Raw genomic sequence first — 21,184 nt, forward strand, 5'->3', positions numbered from 1 at the left:
GAACAGAACACGATAGTTGCTTTGAGAAACGACAGCAGATAGATTATTACTTTTCAGCTCCTCCTCTTGGCGGGCCACAGCCTCTAACGTGAGATGCTAGCCAGTGTGTAGTGCCGAGCTGTAATGGTCTGCCCGAGCTGGGGTGAAGCCAGGTGTTGGAGTCACTCCCCAGCTGTCTGCAAAGTGTCAGTTCATTGTGAAGACCCTGTAGGAACGGTTCTCCTGTCCTGTCAAGCCCCGTGGAGTGAGTGTCTCTGGAGCCCAGAGTAAGGAAACAGTAACTTGCTGAGGGTCCCTTAGACTGTAAGCGGTGGAGACAGGGTTTGGCTCTGGGTCAGGCTAACTCTGCGGCCCGGGTCACATGCTGGGACCCAGCAGTCACTTGCCTCTTACCACAGTTAGGTCCCTGATTCAGCACCTGCTCCAGCACCTCCTGTCTGCCCTGGCTGCCTTCCCACCTGCTGGTAGGGAAGCAGCATTGCCCTTGGGAGTGGAAGACCTGAGTTCTTCCAACTTCGTTTCCTCTGCCTGATGGCTTGAGCCTCCCTTAAATCCCTTTGAACCTTAAAGTTCTCATGGCTACAATGAAAGCAGGCTTGCGTGAGGGCCCAAGGAGAGCATGCAGAAGTGCTCTGTACACACGCCACGCTGTCCACAATGAGAGACCATCCCTGCCCACACCGAAGAAGAATGTCTGGGCTTCACCAGGGGCCAACACAGACCCCCACGGGAGGATATGGCAAACACCCCCAAAGCAGGAACTTTGGAGCTCCTTTTGTTCTTGAAAAACACAATAAATAAGCACATTTCATATACTTACCAACTTTGCTACCTGGGATTGGAAGCCCATAAAGTATTGCCCCTGATTTTTGTATAACATGTTATTTGCAAGTGTATCATTAATTGGCATCTTCATCCATTTCTGATAGTCTTGTAAATCCTAACAGTTTGTGAGTAATGTGATCATCTGAATCAAGACTCATAAAAATGTTTGTCCTCTTGGATCTGTTTATTTTATTTCCGATAAGCTAGCCTGAGCAAACAACGTAAGGAATGTAAAATAAGTGTAATGCATAGAGGTTTCATTTCCAGTGCAGTATTTACAGTAGGGAAATACTGAAAACAACTTCAGCATTCAGCCAATAGAACTTTACTTAAATAATAAGAGTATTTGATGAAGATTTTCAGCCAGTGAAAAGATCATCGACTATCAAGCAGTTGAAGGATCGTGTCAGACACCGTCATAAGCACCTAATATGTGTTATTCATAGCATGCAGTTCTGCCAGCAGCCCCGGAGGACAGGTACAGTTACTGTCCTCAGTTTGCTGCGTGATGACGTGAAGCGCTGAGGAGTTGAGTCACTTGCCCAGAGTTCAGTGCAGTCAGTGGAACCAGGAGGTCAGAGCCCAGGAAATATCACAGGACTCGTGATGATTGCTGGCTGGTCTTCATATCAGTGAACTGCCACACCTGGCCCCTTCTCCAAAAAAAAGCTGAAAGGAAATTACACCAATAAACTACCAGGGACTGAATGAAGGTAGTGAAGTTTTGGGGGGTTGTCTTTCCTTTTCTTGACGGATTTCGGTAATGCGGTTGTATTTCTTTAACAATGGGGGTGAGAAGTGGGAGACGTTATTAAGCAGGGAGAGCGGCTTCCCCACTCTTCCAGGCTGCGTCCCCCTCACCCGCCTTTCATCTTAATCAGCAACTGCTGTGTCAGCAGCTGGCCCCCTGGCATGTAAGGGCCGGGATCCTGCCCCCACCCCGGCTCCCAGGGCTCCCGCTCTGGCTCTCCCGGGGCCCTCAGCCGGTGCCCAGAGGGGAGAACAAAGGCTGGGCAGTAGCAGGAAGGGGAGGGGCAGAGGAAATACTGGTCAGATGCTTGGGTCTTTGTTCAAAGACCCAGTTTTTTGAAGCAGAGGTTTCCATTTGCAAACACATGAGACTCTGTGCCTCTGCTCAGCAGGACCGGGGCCGGGTCGGAACAGGGAGCCATGCAGAGCCCCGTTCTTCTGAGGATGCTCAAGTTGGCATTGGGATGTGCTGCACGCAGGCAGGTGGGCCACAGTGCAGCCCCCCCTCTGCAGGGACGGACGCGGCGCTCCCCCCCACCTGTCCCTGTACCTGCTGGTTCTCTCCTCAGGGTGTCAGCCTGCAAGGGTGGTCCCCAGAGCGGGGTGCCGTGCTCAAGCATGTCATGAAAGCATTCTTTTCTCTCTATTATTTTCTCCATTGTTGTTATATTAAATCTTAGCAAAGGAGTGTGTGTGAGAGAGAGAGAGAGACAGACAGAACAGACCAGATAGTCATGTGGCCCTGGAATGAACCTTCCAGAATTTCATCAGACAGTTACTACACTGCAAACTTTAGTCCGAGAGCTCTGGGTTCTAATTCCACCTAGTCTTTAAGAAGGTTTTCTGCCTTTGATTTTTTTCCAGATAAGCACCTTCCCTTAAATCCTATGTTCTTCCATCAGAGACATCTTGGCAAAAATACCTCCAGAAAGTGACCCTCGGGTTGGATTCAGGCACTGAGGCTGGGAGGCTTCCCTCGCAGGAGGAGGGTCTGAGAGGCCTCTGTGGTCAGTGCCTCGAGAGCTGGTCCTGTCTCAGAGCCTCAGGGGTGTGGGCTTTGCAGAATGGTGGGTGAAGAAGGGAATAGCAGCCACTGCTGTTCTTTGAGACCCTGGTGTGTGTTTTGTTTTATTTTATTGTATTTTTTTTATTTATTTATCCTCACCCAAGGACATTTTTTTTCATTTTTTGTTCAGATAGAGTGGGAAGGAGAGAGAGGAAGAGAGAGAGAGAGAAACATCGATGTGAAAGGGACACATCGAGTGGCTGCCACTCACATGACCAACCAGGGCCGGGGACAAACTGCAACCGAGGTACATGCCCTTATTGGGAACCGAACCCAGGTCTCTCTGGACCGCAAGCCAATGCTCTAACTGCTGAGCCAAACCGGCCAGGGCTTATTTAATTTATTTTTTATCCTCACCCGAGGACATTTTTCCACTTTTGTTCAGATAGAATGGGAGGGAGAGAGGAAGAAAGAGAATAACATCAACGTGAAAAGGACACATTGAGTGGCTGCTTCTTGCACAACCTCAACCAGGGCCAGGGTCATATCACAACTGAGGTGCATGCCTTTGTCTGGAACCGAACCCGTGACCCACTGGTCTGCGGGCCGACACTCTAACTGCTGAGCCAAACCAGCCAGGGCTGGTTTGCCCTTATTGGGAACCGAACCCAGGTTCGTGTTTTAAATGCTTCTATTCATTACCAGTGTCTATAAAACTGCACATTTTGGCATTCCATAAATATTTGCTGAGTTAAATATCTAATACCCAAAACAATCCAGAGAGGTATCGATATGATTACTCTCATTTGAAGGATCTGGAAACTAAGGTCCAGAGGAGTTAAACAGCTTGCCCCAGGTCACACAGCAAGCAAGATTCAGACCATGGTCCTGAGCCCGGTCTTCCAGCTTAATGAGCAATGTCGGGTCCCTCATACCGCAAACAGAAACGTGCTCTCTGTGGAATGTGTCCAGCTAAGAAGAGTGATATCAGGCAGGAGTAACATCAGCTTTTCACTACATAGATATAGTTGTGCGGCCTTTTATGAAATACCTGGGGGATTTGCCCTTACATGTTGGAACTAGGTCTCCTCCTTTCCCGGAGCAGCGACGCCGCAAGCACGATGCGGTCCGTGCATGGGTCATCGTCGCAGTTTGCCTTTGGCTCAGATCGAAATAGAAAGTGAGCCAGAACATGGTGTTTCCCAGTTGGACATGTTCCTAGCTGTTAGTAGTGTCCCGTGGGGACCAAACGCACACCGGCCGGCTCCAGTCTCGGAGTTTGGGGGTATCGGGGACCTCTGCCTTGTCCTCTCGGGCTTCCAGGCTTTCCAGCTCCGTGGGCAAACGGGGGGCCACGAGAGGAGCCGAGGTTCGCGCTGTCCCTTGGCTCTCCCTGCCTGGGTGCGACGGCCAGGGTCCCGGTGTGACGAACGGGTTTGGAAGGGTTGGCATGTTTTTCAGTTTGAGGTTATTCAGTGGTCACCGGCCTTGATGTCACTCACCATGGTCATTCTCGATGACCCAGAGTCTGCGTGGACTGTCTGGTAAGACGGCTCATGGACTGTGCATGAGCTCTGTTGACATATCTGAGACTTGCCAGGTCAGACTGGGCCCTGTGCTCCCCATGACGAGCGAAGCTCTGTGGTGGGAGCCCGGTGACTGTTCTCCCCGACGCTCTGGCTGGCGGCCAAACCAGGGCTGCTCCGCTCCGCCGCGTTGAGGGCTGGGCTGGGAGTACCAGGGCTGGCTCTGGGAATGAACGTGCGATGGGCTTTCTGCCCAGCAGCTTCGTGAAAGCCCGTGGTTCCAGGATCGCACTGAGCGCCGGGCGAGAGACACGTTCCTTCACTCCTCGGGCCGCTGGGAAGAGGAGACGGTGCACAGAGCGGCCGTGCGCAGTCGATGGCACAGAGCGGTGCAGTCATCGTGCACAGGCGAGGTGTCGCCGAAATGAACCTGGGCCCAGGGGACAGCCTTGCCTACGTGCCAGCCTTTCCTCAGGAGTGCGCCCAGAGTGGCCCAAGACATGGGCCCACTAGCATCTGAGCTCTGAGCAACATCGGGAGTGGCCTGGGGTGTTTCCCTGGGAAGCTGGTTTGGCTCCTGCTTGGCTGACTGGGCCTTGGGGCCGGGGCCTGAAGCTGCACCTGTAAGTGGCTATAGTGCACCCCCCCCAAAAAAACACCCCAGAATCGTGCAATGTAAAAAGCTGACTGCTCTGATGGAAACCACAGACCGTAATGTATTCTAGTTTTGAAATGCTTGCGTTTTCCACAATTACTTCATTCCTGGCAGAAGCCCAGCTGTGCCCATCTCTGCTAGGCCCCAGAACTTCCCAGGGCTCTCAGCACAATCAGCCGTGTCTGGCGGAACAAACTTGGCCCACTTGGAAGAACACATGGCCCTGACGGAGTGCCAGCGGTGTTCCCTCACTCAAGGCGTGCCCGAGTACCTTCAAGGTCTGGGGCTCCGCTCTGAGCCCCGAGGACGAGGACGCAGCAGCGAACCAAGCCCAGTGACAGCGCTGCCCTCCAGCTGTGCCCAGCGCTCGAGCCTGAGCAGGCTGTTGACGCTGGCGCTGGCCGTCACAGCAGTCAGGACTGCTGTCCAGGGCAGGCTCGGAGCTGCCGGTCTGCTTGAGAAGGGACTTGTCTTGAAGCTACATTTGCACATGAAGTGCCCTTTCTTTCCAGGGGTGCAGTGGATTTAGAATCCGATGGAGACCATGGGGAGGGGCTTCGGCACTGCCTCTGCGGGGGTGGGTCTCTGGCTCCACTGGGCAGAGGCGACGGGAAGAGGAGCTCCCCTGCTTCCCCTGCTCACCCGTGCTCTGCACAGTCTCCCGGTCAGCCGGGCTCTTCACTGACAGCCCTGCCCAAGGCTGCAGGGACACTGCGCCCCCCACCCTTGCACCATCAGGGCTGACTGTGCTTTTCTTTTCTTTTTTCTTTTTTTCCTTTATTGATTTTAGAGAGGAAGTGAGAGGGAGAGAGAGATAGAAACATCAGTGAGCAAGAACATTGATTGGCCGCCTCCTGCATGCCCCCCACTGGGGATTTGGCCCACAACCTGGGCATGTGCCCTGACTCGGAATTGAACTGGTGACCTCTTGGTGCATGGGTCCACACTCAACCATTGAGCCACACGGGCTAGACAGAGCTGACTGTTCTTCCTGCCATCTCTTGTCGGCTGATACCTCGCAGAGCCTCCCCGCTCTGTGGAGGGTTTGGGCATGCCCGGTGTTCCCTTCAGGGCCACCCAGGGAGTTTCTGTTTCCTCTCTGTGCCAGTTGTCCAACTTTTAGTAGATTTGTAGAGCGAAAGAGCCCGCTGTATCTGCAGCTCAGTCCTACCCACGTCTAGGACGACCCGTGATGACTTACCGCGTAGGTGTTATGGAGGGAGTCTTGGAACTCTTCCCAGCGTCTCTTAATTCCATTCTTACGGTGTGTGGTATATGATATTTTAAACATTAAAATGATGGCATGTAATTCCCAACCAAAACAAAAGAGGAAAGCTCTTTCAGCAAAGCCCTCCCCTCCACCAGTACCTGTTGTCTCTTTCTGGGCCGTGGGCCGTGTCTGCTTCCATGTCCCCCACTGCCTCTCACCTCCTCTCTCCCCGAAGCCGCCGCCTCCCGTGCGTGGGGACTGGCCAGTGTCCACGGCAGGCCGGGCCTTCTAAGCCAGAGCCTGGTGGTGGAAGACGCTTCGGCGGAACTAGATACAACCGACAGAGCAAGGAGCAGGTAGGGGAGCTGACGCAGAGACCAGGTCCCCTTCTGGAGGCCTGTGGAAGGAGGCCTGTTCATTAACTTCATTTGTTTCTCCGTAATGGGGCTCAGGGTGGGCCTGGAGGAGCAGGTTCTCTTCCACCTGCTCGGAACTGATCCCCACCACCTCTATCCTCCCAACAGGTCTGGTAGTTTCAATAATCCAGTGGCGAGTGAATTTCCATCTTTTCCAGCAAGAAAAAAAAATGGACTGATTTGCATGATGGGATATCATTTGCCCACTAACATTTGGGGTGGGAACCCTTTGTTATGGGAGCTGTCCTACTGATGGCAGGATTAGAAACACCTCTGTTCATTTCATGGCAGCAGCTCCTCTCTTGCTGTGACAACCAAAGATGTCTCTAGATGTTGCCGAATGTCCCCTGGGGGGATCTCCCCGCATGAAAATCACTGCCTTCCATGAATGTCAGGTGGTTTATCCTGATTATTTTACTTTTTGGGGACCAAAGCAAAGTGTGTCAGATACGCCTTATAAAGTATAAGCACTATCTCGCCCCCCACACCCCGAGTTTGTAGGCAGGCGAAGTTCCTATTGGGGTCTGTAATAGCTGTGGGTGGCTGCTCTGTAGACTTGCAGGGATGGGGCCCTGGGCTGGGAGGAGACAGCAAAAGCGCACAGGATCCGTGGAGTGAGGGGGGTTTGCAGGCCGTTCCCTGCTGTGATAAGACAGAATTAGCAGTGCCTGGGGGGCATGCAGGGAGCAAAAGATTAGCTCAGTGAGCGTATATGTAAAATAGGTTAGTTTATTCCTGGTTGGTTTGGCTCAACAGTTAGAGCAGTCAGCCCCCTACCCAAGGGTCTCACATTCGATTCCCGGTCAAGGGCATGGACCTGGGTTTCAGGATCAATCCCCGGACTCACTGGGGTCGTGTAGGATCAACACGTCTCTCTAAGATCCATGTGTGTCTGACTGTCTGTCTGTCTGTCTCTCCCCCCACTCCTTTCTCTCCCCTCCCCTCCCTCTTTCCCTTCCTTCCTTTCTCTCTTTCTAAAAATCAATAGAAAAATATCCTTGGGTGAGGTTTAAAAAATAATAATTGGTTAGTTTAAAAGCAAGCAATTGAAATGCTGCGGCTTCTGTTTTTTGGCATTTAATGTTCATACTTCCGCTTTACCCTCGAGGCACATGCTTGGTGGCATCTGGGCTCTGCCTTCGGAGGTTCAGTCCTCCACGGAACACGAGATCAAGGGCACAGAGCCGGTGTGGCCCAGCACAGAGACACTGCGCGAGGTGGACCCAGGACGTCAGAGGGGCTCTGCCAGGAAGGGAGGGCTGCCCGGCGATGCTCTAACCCTGATCTTGTTTTCTGCTTATTTATGCGTTAAGAACATCCTGGCCCGGGTGCCTCGTGGCGTGTTGAACTGCAAGTTAAATTGCCTCATTGTTTCCCTTGTCTGGTATAAACACCAGTAAGTCAAGTTTCATTAAAAGAGATGGTCATAGTGCATCCAGCTTAAGAGGACAACCCTTGGTCTTTGAAAAGAGAGCCGTGTGTGCCTCCAGGTTTGAAATGCAAGTTCCTAAGGGCTTATTCTATTGGAGACCCATTTCTCCTACCCAAAGGCTAGCCACTGAGCTAAGACAGGATGTATCGTGCCCATGGGCTTGACCGAGGGGTTGCTGGTGATTGAGTTAACATCTGCTGTCTTCTGGGCTGTGCAAAATAAGTCAAAATCAAATAAAAGGAAGCCATTAGATTCTCTCTCCTTGTTTCCCCCTTGAAGCCCGGGTAATCATTCTTAATGTTAAAATCAAATAGTTTCCAGTTCAGGCATGGCGCAATCAGATTTCCTCAGGAAGGTGCTTTTCCACTGTGACCTCTTTGACGTAGGAGCTGTTTCCTGTTGCTGTGAACCCCCCTTCACCCCGCCGCTGACTTGCAGGGGAGCAGTCACAGGCAGGGGCACTTACAGGGAATTCAGCGCAGTGCCGTCGCCAGAGGGTTTCTTCTCCTTGTCCTCAGGGGGCCGTAGCACGCTGCAGCTTTAGATTCAGGGTTGATTCGTTTAGAAATAATTCTACAGCAATTCTGAGAACTCGGGTGAAGTAAGTCTAGATGTGGCTCCCAGCTTGACGTTGCTTTAAAGCCAGAATTACTCATTTGCTTTCAGTGTTTGTTCTGGCCTTTGAATGCTTTCCGGAGGGGAATCTGCATCACCATAACGCGTCTTATCTATTTATTTATGTTTTATCCTCACCCGAGGACATTTCTGCATTTATCTTCAGACAGAGTGGGAGGGGGAGAGGGGGGAAGAGAGAGAGAGAGAAACACCAATGCAAGAGAGACATATCGATTGGTTGCCACCCACACGACCCCAACCAGGGCCCGGGACAAACTGCAATCAAGGTACGTGCCCTTATCGGGACTCGAACCCGGGACTCTCCGGTCCGCAGGCCGATACTCTAACCGCTGAGCCAAACCGGCCAGGGCTAAATGAAATCTGGATTTGTAGATTGGAGGGACTATGGATTCTTGCTATAAACAGAAAAATCTTGTTCATTCTGTTCGTAAGAATGAATCAACTGCATAGAGGAGGAAAAGAACTACAAGAAGTCTCACTGGCTATCCTGTGCTTGGGGGTAGCGCCAGCTGTGCAGTAATAATAATAATGAGCATGCGTATGGACTCCTGATGCAGAGAATACGAGGTCATCTCATCATCTGATTTCAGAAAGTTAGAAAACTTACTGGAACTGAAACTTTGGTTAAGTGGTTTAGTTATCAAATCTAGATTGTGACCCCTTGCTTAGTTATCACTTCCCTGAAAGCACACGCCTTCGCAGGTCAAGGTCATGACCATGTGGTATGAGGCAATGCCCCAGGGCCCCAGCTGCTGGCCTATTTTTTGAACCCTGCCAATGCCTGTCTTGCTGCGTGGGCTGCTGCTGCTGTCATTTCCTCCTTTGCTGCCCGCCGGAGAGCTGGGTGTGAGGCACCATCTCTGCCCCCGTGGCTGGCAGCCCTCTGCAGAGGAGGCTGCAGCTCCTCCCAGGAGCCCAGAGCAGATGGCCGTGGAGGCTGCAGGGGTCGTGGAGGAGCAAGTGATGAAGAAGGCGATGAGAACAATTGCTGGCATCTATTGGGCACTCCCTGTGTGCCGGGCACTGTTCGAAGCTCTTAGCTGAAGTCATTTCATCCTCATACACCGGTCCCCATGCTGCAGACGAGAGTTCTGACAGAAGATAAACAGCAGAGCGGGAGCTGCTCTGGTCCCAGCGTCCCAGCTCCAGGGCGCAGGCCCCACCACAGGCTGCGCCGCCCTGTGTGAGCACCAGGACTTGGACGCTGGCACCAAGCCCTAGGGTTTGAGTCCCTGTGTGTGATGTAATAACAATGGCTTCCCGTTTGCTGAGATTCTGCTCTGGGCCCCGTGCTGGGCAAGGCGCTTTGCTCTGGTTTGATCCCTGTAGGTGTTCTTACCCCGGGTCTATACATAAGGGAACCTCCTGCCCCTTAACAGTTGGTGTTTCAGTTAAAATTCTGCTGGTGGCAAGTCACAGAAAGCAACTTACCAGGGTGATGTAATAACGGGAGATGAAGTGACAGCGATTCAGACACAGAGGGCATGTCTCATGGAGCACAAGGGCAGACATGGGCTGGGTCTGTGCAGGGCTCTGCAATGGAAGCACACAAGGAGCCCGGGTGTTCCTGCTCAGCTCGCTCCTGCTCCCTGCTCGCCAGTCTCTGCCCCACTCTGGGTTTCTCCTCCATTCTTCTCCCTTGTCCGCCTGTGCATTCCTTCAGCAAGATTTCACCACTCTGAGATTCACACACATTTCGCATGTGCAAACCACAAAGGCAGCCTCAGCTTCCCAACTCATGTTTCCTCATTTCCTGCCCAAATTAAAACATCTCCCCCTCATTTCCAACTTTCTGGGAAAGAGGCTGTGCGAAGCCCAGTGTGGTCCAAGTAGCCATTTGCTGGATGTCCAGCATTTACCCACGTGACCGTGCCAGGGCCATTTCCAATGAGCTGGACAGTCCCCTCCAAAGGTGTCTACCACAGTGACCCTACAGGAGCTCATGTCCTGCGCCTGCTCACCCCGAGGTCACCCTCCTGAGGCAATGTCATCTTGTCACAGGTACCATCTTAGCATGTCACTTTTATCAACCCAGTTGTTTCGTCTCAAACTTTCCTTCATGCAATTACTTGTCAGTTTTACCTCCTGCACAACAGTCCTGCTGAGGGGCTTTAGGGAGCACACACCGCTTATGCTGACAGCCGCTATCAGTTCAGGGGTATTTTTATCTCCTTTGGCCTGGGGAAGTGACAGTTCTGGAATGATAACAGCCGGGGCAGAGTTGGCCCAAGCCACAGAGGGTTAATGGGCCAGGCAGGTGATGATAGGAACTCTATTATTAGCCAGGCACCAGCTCCTTGGCCTCCAGTAGCTCACACCAGCAGGCATGGGACCACGGATTTCTGAGGTGCCTTTTCTCCTCCAGGTGTTCATCACCTCTCTCTCTCTCTCTCCCTCCCTCCCTCTCTCTCCCCCTCCCTCCCTCCCTCTCTCTCCCCCTCCTTTTATTTTATTTTATTTTTTGTTCTTACCTGAGGATATCTTTCCATCGATTTTTAGATAGAGTGGAAGGGAGGGAGGGAGAAAGAGAAACACCGACATGAGAGACACATCAACTGGTTGCCTCCTGCATGACCCTGACTGGGGCTGGGGATCCAACCAGGCATCGAATCTGCAACCCAGTTATGTGCCTTTGACCGGGGATTAAACCTGCAACCTCTCGATCCGAGGGCCCATGCTCTAACCATTGAGCTGAACCGACCAGGGTTTCACCTGTCTTAATGACTTGCATTTGTGATTGGTAGAATCCAGGAAAAAAGAGAGGGAGGGACAGATGAAGCACCGGGCCACTTGGCTTTGGAACTAAGGCTAAGCCAGTCTCGGGGGCCCTGGTGTCTACCACACAGGTTAGAGCAGCCAGGGGCCCAGGAAGAGCTGGCCAGGGGCCCAGACCCCGATTCCAGGAAGTGGGGCTGGAGAAACACTGAGATGGCTGTCTCCACAGATTCAAGACAGAAGAGCTGTCTGCCCTCACTGTCCAGGGTGGGATCTGGAAGCTCTTCCTGCCCCAGAAGTGACGCACGACAACCTAACGCACGCTGCCCTGCGCCCTGCGCCCTGCACCCTGTGCCCTGCGCGCAGGGATCGTGGTTGCTTCACAGCTGAGTTTGTGGGGCACGAGCTCGTGTGTGTCAGGGAGTCAGTGGGACCAGCACAGACTCAGTGAGCTGAGGCGGACGTGGCCTGCCGCCTGCTCTCGGAGCTCCTGACAGGCCTGTGTGTGTGCAAGGTTCCCTCAGGTCCTTGGAACTCGGCGGAGGAGCGACATTTAACTGGAGTGACTTGTTTTTGTAGCCGATGGTGTTTTGCTTCATGTGGCAGGGAGGGAGGTGCCAACACTTCCCGGAGTCTTGTTCCAGCCAAGCCCCACGTCTGCGCCCTTCTTTGGCCCAGACACTGGGCCTGTAATTACGGTAGAGACCAGGAGCGAGTGGCCGTGTGTATTCATGGGACTGTCCTGCCTAGCTCAGTTGTGGTGGCCTGGGGATGGGGTGAAAGGAAGCACTCTAACTAGCCTTTTGCTTTTTCTACCAGCACTTGATTCTGTGTTACAGGGATGCCCCACCCTCAAAAGCCTCAGCCCTTGGGGACATCTCCCTTTGCGTTCACGACATCCCGCCTCACACTGACACTTCACCTGTTCATTCACCTTGATCCTTGCCCCCTCCATCCCCACTCCAGCCAGACTTGTGCTTCCTTGTCCTTCAAGCTGGAGAAATGGCTCCTCTTAGCAGCCTTCCCAAGTCCCAGCCCCGGGTGCTGGGATGCTCCTGCTCTGTGTCCCCATCCACCCTCTGTGCCCCTCCACTGCACCTAGCACTGGGTCGTGTGCCCTACTGACATGTCCGTGAGCTTCCCGAGAGCGAGCATGGGATCTCATTCATGTCGCCACACTTGGTTCCCAGCCGGGCCCGGCCTAGTGAGAGGTTAGGGAATGTCCTTCTTGTTGAGAACCTTAAAGGAGGCAAAGATCTCTGCCTGCCTCCGTCAGCCTGCAGACAGGACTCAGACTGGAGCCCGAGGACAGACCAGACCCAGTTAAGTCTCTCTCTGGATGTCGTTCCAACAAGCCCAGTGGCCTGGTAACTTCAGGATCAGAAAGACCACTAAGGGAGCAGATGGTTAACAGTGGACCCAACTGTGCTCTGAGACAGGCTGGCTTCCTTTCCAGTGTCTCATTTTCATCCTCCAGATGAAAATTACAAAAATATGGCATACGCTCATGTGACTTTGGCTTGTTTCTAATTATAAAAGTAATTCACACTTATCATAGAAACCTTCAGGGATACTGAAAGGGATAAAGAACAAGTCAGTGTCATCCCAGATCCCATCACCAAAAGCTGACTTCTGTCACTATCTGGGTTGGTTGGTTTTTTTTGTTTTGTTTTTCTTATCCTCACCCGAGGACATTTTTCCATTTTTTGTTCAGATAGAGTGGGAGGGAGAGATTGAGAGAAAAACATCGACGTGAAAGGGACACATCGAGTGGCTGCCACCCACACAACCAACCAAGGCCAGGGACAAACTGCAACCAAGGTACGCGCCCTTAGCGGGAACCGAACCTGGGTCTCTCCGGACCGCAGGCCGACGCTCTAACTGCTGAGCCAAACTGGCCAGGGCTGGTTTTTTGTCCTCTCTGCGCATATCCGCATCATTGGCTATAACTGAGATCGTTCACATTTATGTCTCTTTTTAACTGAAAACATCTTCATCACAGTCACCAGCAGCAGCCACTGCTGTTGACCACACACTTTCTAGAAGCCTTCCCCGAGGACGTGCTTAATGAAATAATGGCCCTCACTCGCCTCAGTCATCACCATCACCACCCTCCGTGATGAGCAGATCTTCTTTGCAAAAAGCTGGAGATTTTTGTTATGTGTCTCCTCTGCAAAAGAAATGTCAGAGAAATTGATGCCAATTTTTCCCCCATTGATGTTTAAATAGAGTGGGGGCGGGGGGAAAACATCAGTGGGAGAGAAACATGGATTGGCTGCCTTTTATATGACCCCAACCAGGGCTGGGGATGGAACCTGCAACCGAGGTACAAGGTACCTGCCCTTGACCGGGAATGGAACCTGCCAGCCTTCAGTCCCTGGGCCAGGGCTCTGACCACTGAGCCACACCTGCCAGGGCTGCTGCCACATTTGAGCTGGCTCTGCCGCCAACAGTTTCAGTGAGACAATGGGTTCAAATAAACAGGTTTCCACACCGCAAAAACACTTGGCTAGGTGATAACTATGTTTTTATTTTTCTACCTTGTGACATTACGTGAGGTCTTTGATGGGCTAGACCATTATTTTCTGTTAAATTTGATATCTCTGCTGGCTCGTTTCCACTTCCGCCTGTTTGAGTTCACGTAGCCTGCGGGCTGTGAGTCGTGCCCGCTGTTCTCCGCCAGACAGGAGGTTAGAAATGGGACGGAATGCAAAGGAGCCCGTGTTTTCACAATTCTAAAGCGTATGACCACCTTGCTCTGCATCACAGGTGCACATGCCTCCTCCCCACCCCATCTGAGAATTTGCCTCCAGGGCTGGGGGGGTGGGGTGGAGCCTGAGAAAGAGGAGAAGGTGCTGCATTAGAAGGCAGTAAGTATTTCCTCTCCCCAGGGTCTGGTTGTTCCAAACTTGAGATAGGAGAATGATTTGGGGGGAACGAGAAGTGGATGACATTTGCCTTGGAAGGCCCTCATCTTTCTGGTGCCTGCTGCCTCCGCAACTCGAGGCAAGCGCGCTGAGTTCCACAATAGCCACTACCCACTGACCCCGCTCCAGCCGTCGGGTTTTCCCGGCTACTGGAATTCGCAGGACTGCCAGTCACAGCCATGAAGAAAGTGAACAGGCTGGTTAAGAAAAATGCTGTGGGGTAGTTCAGGGTGGCTTTACCACCTGGGTCTTCGACCCCCGCCCCTGACACACACACACACACACACACACACACACACACACCCCACCCCACCCCCAATCAGCATAACAGTGCCTGCCTGTGTGGATGTAGCTCTTAGATGTGTCACTTAGATATCCTCCTCCCCACCGCCAACCTGCTCACCCCACCTGGGTCCTTCCCACATGGCAAACCTGGGACACCATTGCTCTCCCAAGCTCATCCCACCCAACTCTGCCTCCCCCGGTTCCCCCAGCCCCTCCCCTCCCCCGGTCAGCCACACACAAATGAAGGCCGTTCACCTCGTCAGCCAGCTTGCTGTGTTGAGTTTTCTGTTGGCTTACATTGGCCAGCTTCAGAGTTGTGTCATTGTTGTTTGGTTTTTGTTTCTGTGGGTGTGGACCCTGGCACTCCCTCTCACTCTTAAATTCTCGCTTGTCCTGAGCAGAGAGAGACATTTCATAGAGACGGGAGATTTTTTCCCCCTCTAATCAAGGTCTGAAAATGAAGACCAGGAGGTGGTAAGTGGTAGTGTCTTCGGACCAGGGTGGGCCTGATTAAACAAGTGAATAGATGGGCGAGAACACACACAGTCTTTGCTTACAGCCCAAAGCTGGTGGCACTTAAAACCACAAGTAAAGATGGATGCTTTGTAGACACATCCTCTGTGAGTCGGTAAAATGCCAATTTCCTCACAAAATGACACCGCACCCTCCTCCGACCTCAGAAAAAGCTGATCACTAGCCCTGATGGCACTGTCCCGCAGACCTTAGTTTCCCTCAGAGAGACCCCTCCTGACCCCAAGCAGATGACCGGATCCCACGCCTTCCTCCACGTTTCCTCCACAGGATTTACCAGAATTTGTAAATCTGCTTGTTTCTTTGACTTTGGGGGTTTTGTTTATGTTTTTTAAGGAATGTGTGTCTCCCACACCTTTCTGTATGGGTAGAGGCCGTGTCTGTTTTATGCCTGTTGACTGTTGGGTTCCCAGCACCTAATTGAACACCTGGCTAACCTGGGACTCATAAATGTTAGTCGGAGGGCGTGAAGACATCCATTGATCTCCCTGGTTCCTGAAACAAAGCCTTTAACACTGTCAATCTCAGAGCTGCTGCTTTTTAATTGGGACCAAAACATCCCTTTCATCAAGCTGCCTTGATTTCCATAGCACTTTGTCCACACCACGTGGACAGTCCTTAGAACCCAGCATCCGTCACCTTTCAAGGAGCTGTTGAGCCTGCGGGCTGGGAGCCCCCGTTAGAGATGGTGTCTCCTTGCCTTCCGTCCCCACTCCGACTCGGACTTCTGATGGGCCGAATGGGATTTTGAATGTTGGGGTTACTCTGAGGCTGTCATGAGGCAGCTGTGTGGCTGATTTGTCCAAAGCATTTTCCTTTCTCTGTGATTGTTCTCTGTCTAATGGCTAAAGCAGTGTAAGATGTCCCCAACTTCCTGTGATTAACCCCGAGTGTTCCAGGTGAAAGGCAGGTACCTTTCGACACGCGCTGCTCTCTCTCAGTGTATGAAACCCTGGGATTTGGGCAGGGCTAACATCCGTGTCCTTGCTTTACTAATGTTGAAGGTCCAAACAAATTAAGCTCGAGGTTACCTGGCATTGGAGCTGTAATGCTAGAACTAGAACCAAAGGCTTCCGATGCCTTCTCTACTTTTCATTGAATGTAGAAATGCAAGGCTGTGTGGAATTACTTAAAGGAGACCCAGGTGGTACTCCCTGCCTCCTCCCCGGGCGCTAACGCCCCCAGACCCATCCTGCGTTGCCCAGAGCCTGTGTCAGGATGTCTCCTTGAGGACCTCCATGTGGCATCCTTTCCCCCATGCTGCTGCCCAAGGTAGCCTGATGCTGACTGGACCCTCTCATGCTTGTGTCCAGGACCGCCTGTTTTTCGTGATGGAGTTTGTGAATGGGGGCGACTTGATGTTCCACATTCAGAAGTCTCGTCGTTTTGATGAAGCACGAGCTCGTTTCTATGCTGCGGAAATCATCTCGGCGCTCATGTTTCTACACGAGAAAGGCATCATCTACAGGTGAGTTCTGCTTGCTGGTAACTCCTCCCGTAATTCGCACTCCTAGCTCGATCCAGCCGTCCATGCTCATGCTGTTGGAATTAAATTCACAAAGGCTTGCGTGTCCATTAGGAGAAGTGAATAATGTAGTGATCAACATTGTCTGCAGAGTAAAATTTGTCCCCATGTGGTGTTTGTAAACTGGCTTGAGAGGCTGGGAAGAGACTGTTCATGAATTTGCTCAACTGGGGTTTGCTAAGGGCCTGTTACAGACAAATCCTGCAAGTGCTGAACATGTTGTTGCTCTCTTTTCTTCTGTTTTAATGTTGGAAATGATTTATTCCATTTTAAAATATGTTTTTACAGATTTTTTTAGAGAGAGAGAGAGAAAGGGAGAGACAGAAAATACATCGATGAGAAACATTGATCGACTGCCTCCTGCACGCCCCCTACTGGGGATCGAGCCTGCACCCCGGGCATGTGCCCTGATGGGAATCTAACTGGGACCTCAGTCCTTGGGAGGACACTCAGTCCACTGAGGCACACGGGCCGGACCTATTTTTAAAAATCTGTGCCTACACTGTTGCCCTACCTTGCTCAGCAGTTGAGACTCTAAGAGGTGAACTATCTATGGGCAATGTCCTGCCTGACAGTATTTTTCATTTGGAGCCTCCTCCCAGATATTATTTGATTCCATTTCACAACGCAGTCCTTTGATCGTGATGCGCCACACACTGAAAGGCTTGGAATCGGTGGATGTTAGAGCTCAGGGCGTGAGAGATGGAAATTGAGTCAGAAGGAGGTTGGGTAAAGCGGGAAATGTGATGGTGGGTGTCTGACCATTGTTGCCACCGTCCTCCTACTCTTGAAATCATATTATAACTTAGTTGCCATATATACTCCTTATTTCTTTTTGGGATGCAATTGTCGCCATCTTTTGAGAAGAATTCTCTTATAGTAGGAACATGAGTGTCTACGTAGTTTACTGATTGAAATGTGCTATTAGCCTTGCTAAGTGCTGTTCCTTTTGCGAGTTCATCATAGAGTTGGCACCATTATGAAAACATAAGCAAGCTCTAGAGACAGGAAATCTTAAATACCCCAAGAGTCAAAACAGGAAGAGAGGCCGGAGACCCGTAAAGATTGTAGCAGGATGGTCGACGATGCTGGAAGGACGTGGGGAAACAAAGGGGGAGGCACTCTGCAGAAATGTGTTCCAGCTCATCTCCTGCAGGGCCCTGGAGCCTCAGCTAGATGTAGCCAGACCCCAGCTGTGAGGCGCAGAAGGCTGCTGAGCTGGAGCCGGGCTGCAGGACGGGCACAGGGACTCGTGAAGGTCCTCGGGAATCTGCACTCATTCTTAAGTCAGGAGCTGCCCCGCCACGTTAGACCCAGGCGCTGTGAGCGCTCTTAGCCAGGCGCGGGGTGCTGCCGAGGCTCCCCCTGGGTTCCCTGCCTCTGTGTCCATCTGTCAGCCCAGCGCACGGTTGGCGGTGGTTGCTGATACCATCTCTGAGGGCGGGGGGAGTTCAGAGCCCTTCCTGGTGCTGGTGTCAGACTCTGGGCCCTGAGCGCATTTTTGTTCTCCTGTCCATGGCTTATCCATCCATCTCTGCTCAGTTTACCCCAGAGAGCGCCTTCCCCATGTTTCATTTTTAAGGATAGTGGCTTCGGTACTAGACAGGGACTTCTGTTGTAAATCAAAATAGTAGCAGTGGCAGCAGCAGCTAAAAGGAGTACTCGTCACAGGCTCAGCACTTTGCCTGCATTTCTCCGGGGATCCTCCTAACGGTGTTACTATATAACAAGAATATTATTCATGTTACTCAGATGAATCACTGAATTCTAGAAAGGCTTCATAACCAGACCACTCACTGGTAGTGAAGCCAGAGTTCAAACGATGTTTGTGAACACGGGGCTACACTGTCTCCTCAGGAGAGACTGACCTACTACGAGTACTACTGAAGCGTGGCTTCTTATGTCACATCTGGTGGTCGGGCAGCTTTTACTCATGAGAATGAGGCAGAGTGGGTATCTTAGCCCACTTGGGCTGCTATAAGAAAATACCAGATTGGGTGGCTCATAAACAACAGAAATTTACTTCCCACAGTTCTGGAGGCTGAACGTCTAAGACCCAGATGCCAGCCTTGATTCTGTATGTGGTGATGGCCACTGGGTACTAATTCTATTCATGAGGACTCCATCCTCATGACCTAAGCACCTCTGAAAGGCCCACCTCCTCATACCATCGTCTATGGGAGTTGAATTTCAACATATGCGTGGGGGGCGGGGGACAAACATTTAGACCACAGCAGTGGGGAAAAGCGGTAAGGTCTAAATCCGTTTTCTTGAATACTCGGGGGCTTCTCTTGTTAAGCACCACGTCATGTTGCTGGGGGCAGCAAGCTCGCTTTCCTGAGGGATACGCCTGCCCCTGCGTCGCCTTGTCTCATATGTCTCCAAATACGGAGGTTGGACACTGACCTGATGTGGTTTCTGGTGAAGTGTATCAGCCCACCTCATGAAGAGTTTCATTTCAATTCTTGATATCTGTGGTTCAATTCTGAGAATTTATTTTAATTTACTCTTTATCTTGAATCCCATGTACAGGTTCTAACTGCGATGGCTGACTTTGAAAGGAGCACATTTTCTTAGGATAGATGCAAATGCTCTTCTCATGCTGTGGATTTATTTCGCAGGAGAGTTTAATTCCACTCAGGGCACTGGCCTGAGAGTCGAGTCTTAAGGCTAAGCCTTTGAAAGCCGGGTCCTTGGGATTCCCACACGGCAAAGGGCACACTGGGGTCATAGAGTGTGTGAATTTGATCCAGAAGGCACAGTGAGGATCTCGGGAGCACCAGACAGCCTCATTTATCATACATGTCCCAGGATGGCCTTTGTCAGAGCGTAAGTGATCTTTCTGGATGATGTCTCTGACCTACCAAATAGCGTTGCTGATGTTTGGGAGGGTTTTTTGTTTGTGGCTTTTTTATTATTATTTTTTATTTTTTTATCCTCACCCGAGGACATTTTTCCATTTTTTGTTCAGATAGAGCAGGAGGGAGAGAGAGGAAGAGAGAGAGAGAGAGAAACATCGATGTGAAGGGACACATCGAGTGGCTGCCACCCTCACGACCAACCAGGGCCGGGGACAATCTGCAACCGAGGTACATGCCCTTAGCGGGAACCGAACCCGGGTCTCTCTGGACCGCAGGCCGACGCTCCAACCGCTGAGCCAAACCGGCCAGGGCTTGTTTGTGGCTTTTTGTTGTTGCTTTATTTTTTGGCAAAGGTGTTTATCAGCAAATTACAAAGATGATACATCTGCAAGTTGTTGTCCAATAGGACTTTAGAAGGTAGAACCTTAGGCTGCCTCTAACATGGTTTTCTTCTCCCTCTTAGCACGGGTACCTATGAGCGGGGAGACAGCCAGTTGCATTTCTGGGCTTTCCCGCTTGTGATCTGACCCTGATCCTCAGTGTGTTCACTTGCATGTTATGAAAGAACAGAAGCCCGGTTCCTGGGAGATGGGTAGAGAAGGGTCTGCCCCATGGCCTTAGGTTGGAAGGTCTGGGGCCGGCCGTGGGCAGAGATTAAGAAGAGTAGGCTGTGAAGTAAGAAGTCAGTGACTCCCTTTGCTAAGGGAAAAACACTATTCATTCCTTTGTCCTGGGCTTGTTGGCTGAATGGGAGCCCAGCTAGTGCGCATGAATCATTTCCCATGGGGTATTGGTTTTTGCCCAGAGTCAGATGCTAGGGAAACAAGGGGACGTGCTTCCCATTCCCCTGCCCTCCAGCACGGCAGGTGCCATCTTCTAACACGTTCATGAGCTGGATTCGGGGAGTCCGGCCCACACTGGGTTTGCTGCTGTTGACAAAGTGTGGGCTGTATCGCAAACATGTTGAGTGAGGAAGGAGGTACAGATGAGCACAGCTTGTTTTGGTTCTTTAGCAGGTTACACCGGAACACAGCCCATTTCAACACAGTGTTCAACTCGAGTCTGACCACCGTGGGCTGCGTGCAGCTCTGGGCAGGCTGGGCTCCTGGGTACAAGATAATCAGTATTTAGTCCTGAAGCTTGTCGATGTAAGGAACATCCCAACCTGTAGAGAATTTTTACGAGTTTATTTGAGCCAAGCGGACAGCGGGAAGCAAAAACGCAGTGGACTGAGAAACTGCTCCGGAGAGTGGCAGCCTTACAGCTTATTTTATACATTCGAAAGAAAGGAGGGTTGCGTGACATCCACTGGCGGGAGATTAGGGAGGCAGGAGAAAGCAAAGCCAGGAAATATGTGGGACTGGATACAAAGTAGCATGGAGCGACAGGTAGTTCTTTTACATTGGTGGGTATAGCACAGTTAACAGTTCACATTTACAGCACGAAGCTGCTCCGTGGTCTGGTGCTCTGGTGTGCTGGCTATACCCTGAGGGCTCTGGTCTGGTAAAGGGGACTGACATTCCAAAGGTATGTTATCTTAGATGCAAAAAGACAATAAACTTACTTAAGGTAAAGATTGACCTTTGGCACTGAAGCTACAGGCCTAGGGTGTGACTACCCACCGTGACCTTCATCTGCTTTTAGTTAGGAATTTTTATGTTGGGACCCTTCTCTGTGGTTACTTTCCTTCTGAGTTTGTAAGGCCCGCCATGTGGCCTCCCCTGAGCTTGTCAGGTTTGGCCTGTGACCCCTTTTTCATCCACAAGCTCCAAGTGCTTATTGTGGGAATTCACGCTGCTTTCCACATGGAGCCCACCGACGCTGACGGCTACACCTGACATACTGTCTTCCACTCGTCCACTTATGGAGCCCAGTACTTTAAAG

At 51.5% G+C, this 21,184-nt stretch overlaps 1 protein-coding gene across 1 annotated transcript in view; it reads left to right on the forward strand.

The window, feature by feature from the left end:
- Positions 1–21,184, forward strand: part of PRKCH (protein kinase C eta) — a 200,159-nt gene that overhangs the window by 128,511 nt on the left and 50,464 nt on the right. The window contains exon 10 of the mRNA XM_036278466.1: positions 16,228–16,382. Within this exon, the coding sequence (XP_036134359.1) occupies positions 16,228–16,382 (155 nt within the window). The remainder of the gene's footprint in view (positions 1–16,227; positions 16,383–21,184) is intronic.

Source organism: Molossus molossus, unplaced genomic scaffold, assembly GCF_014108415.1.
Source record: "Molossus molossus isolate mMolMol1 unplaced genomic scaffold, mMolMol1.p scaffold_m16_p_1, whole genome shotgun sequence".
Classification (NCBI taxonomy): Eukaryota; Metazoa; Chordata; class Mammalia; order Chiroptera; family Molossidae; genus Molossus; species Molossus molossus.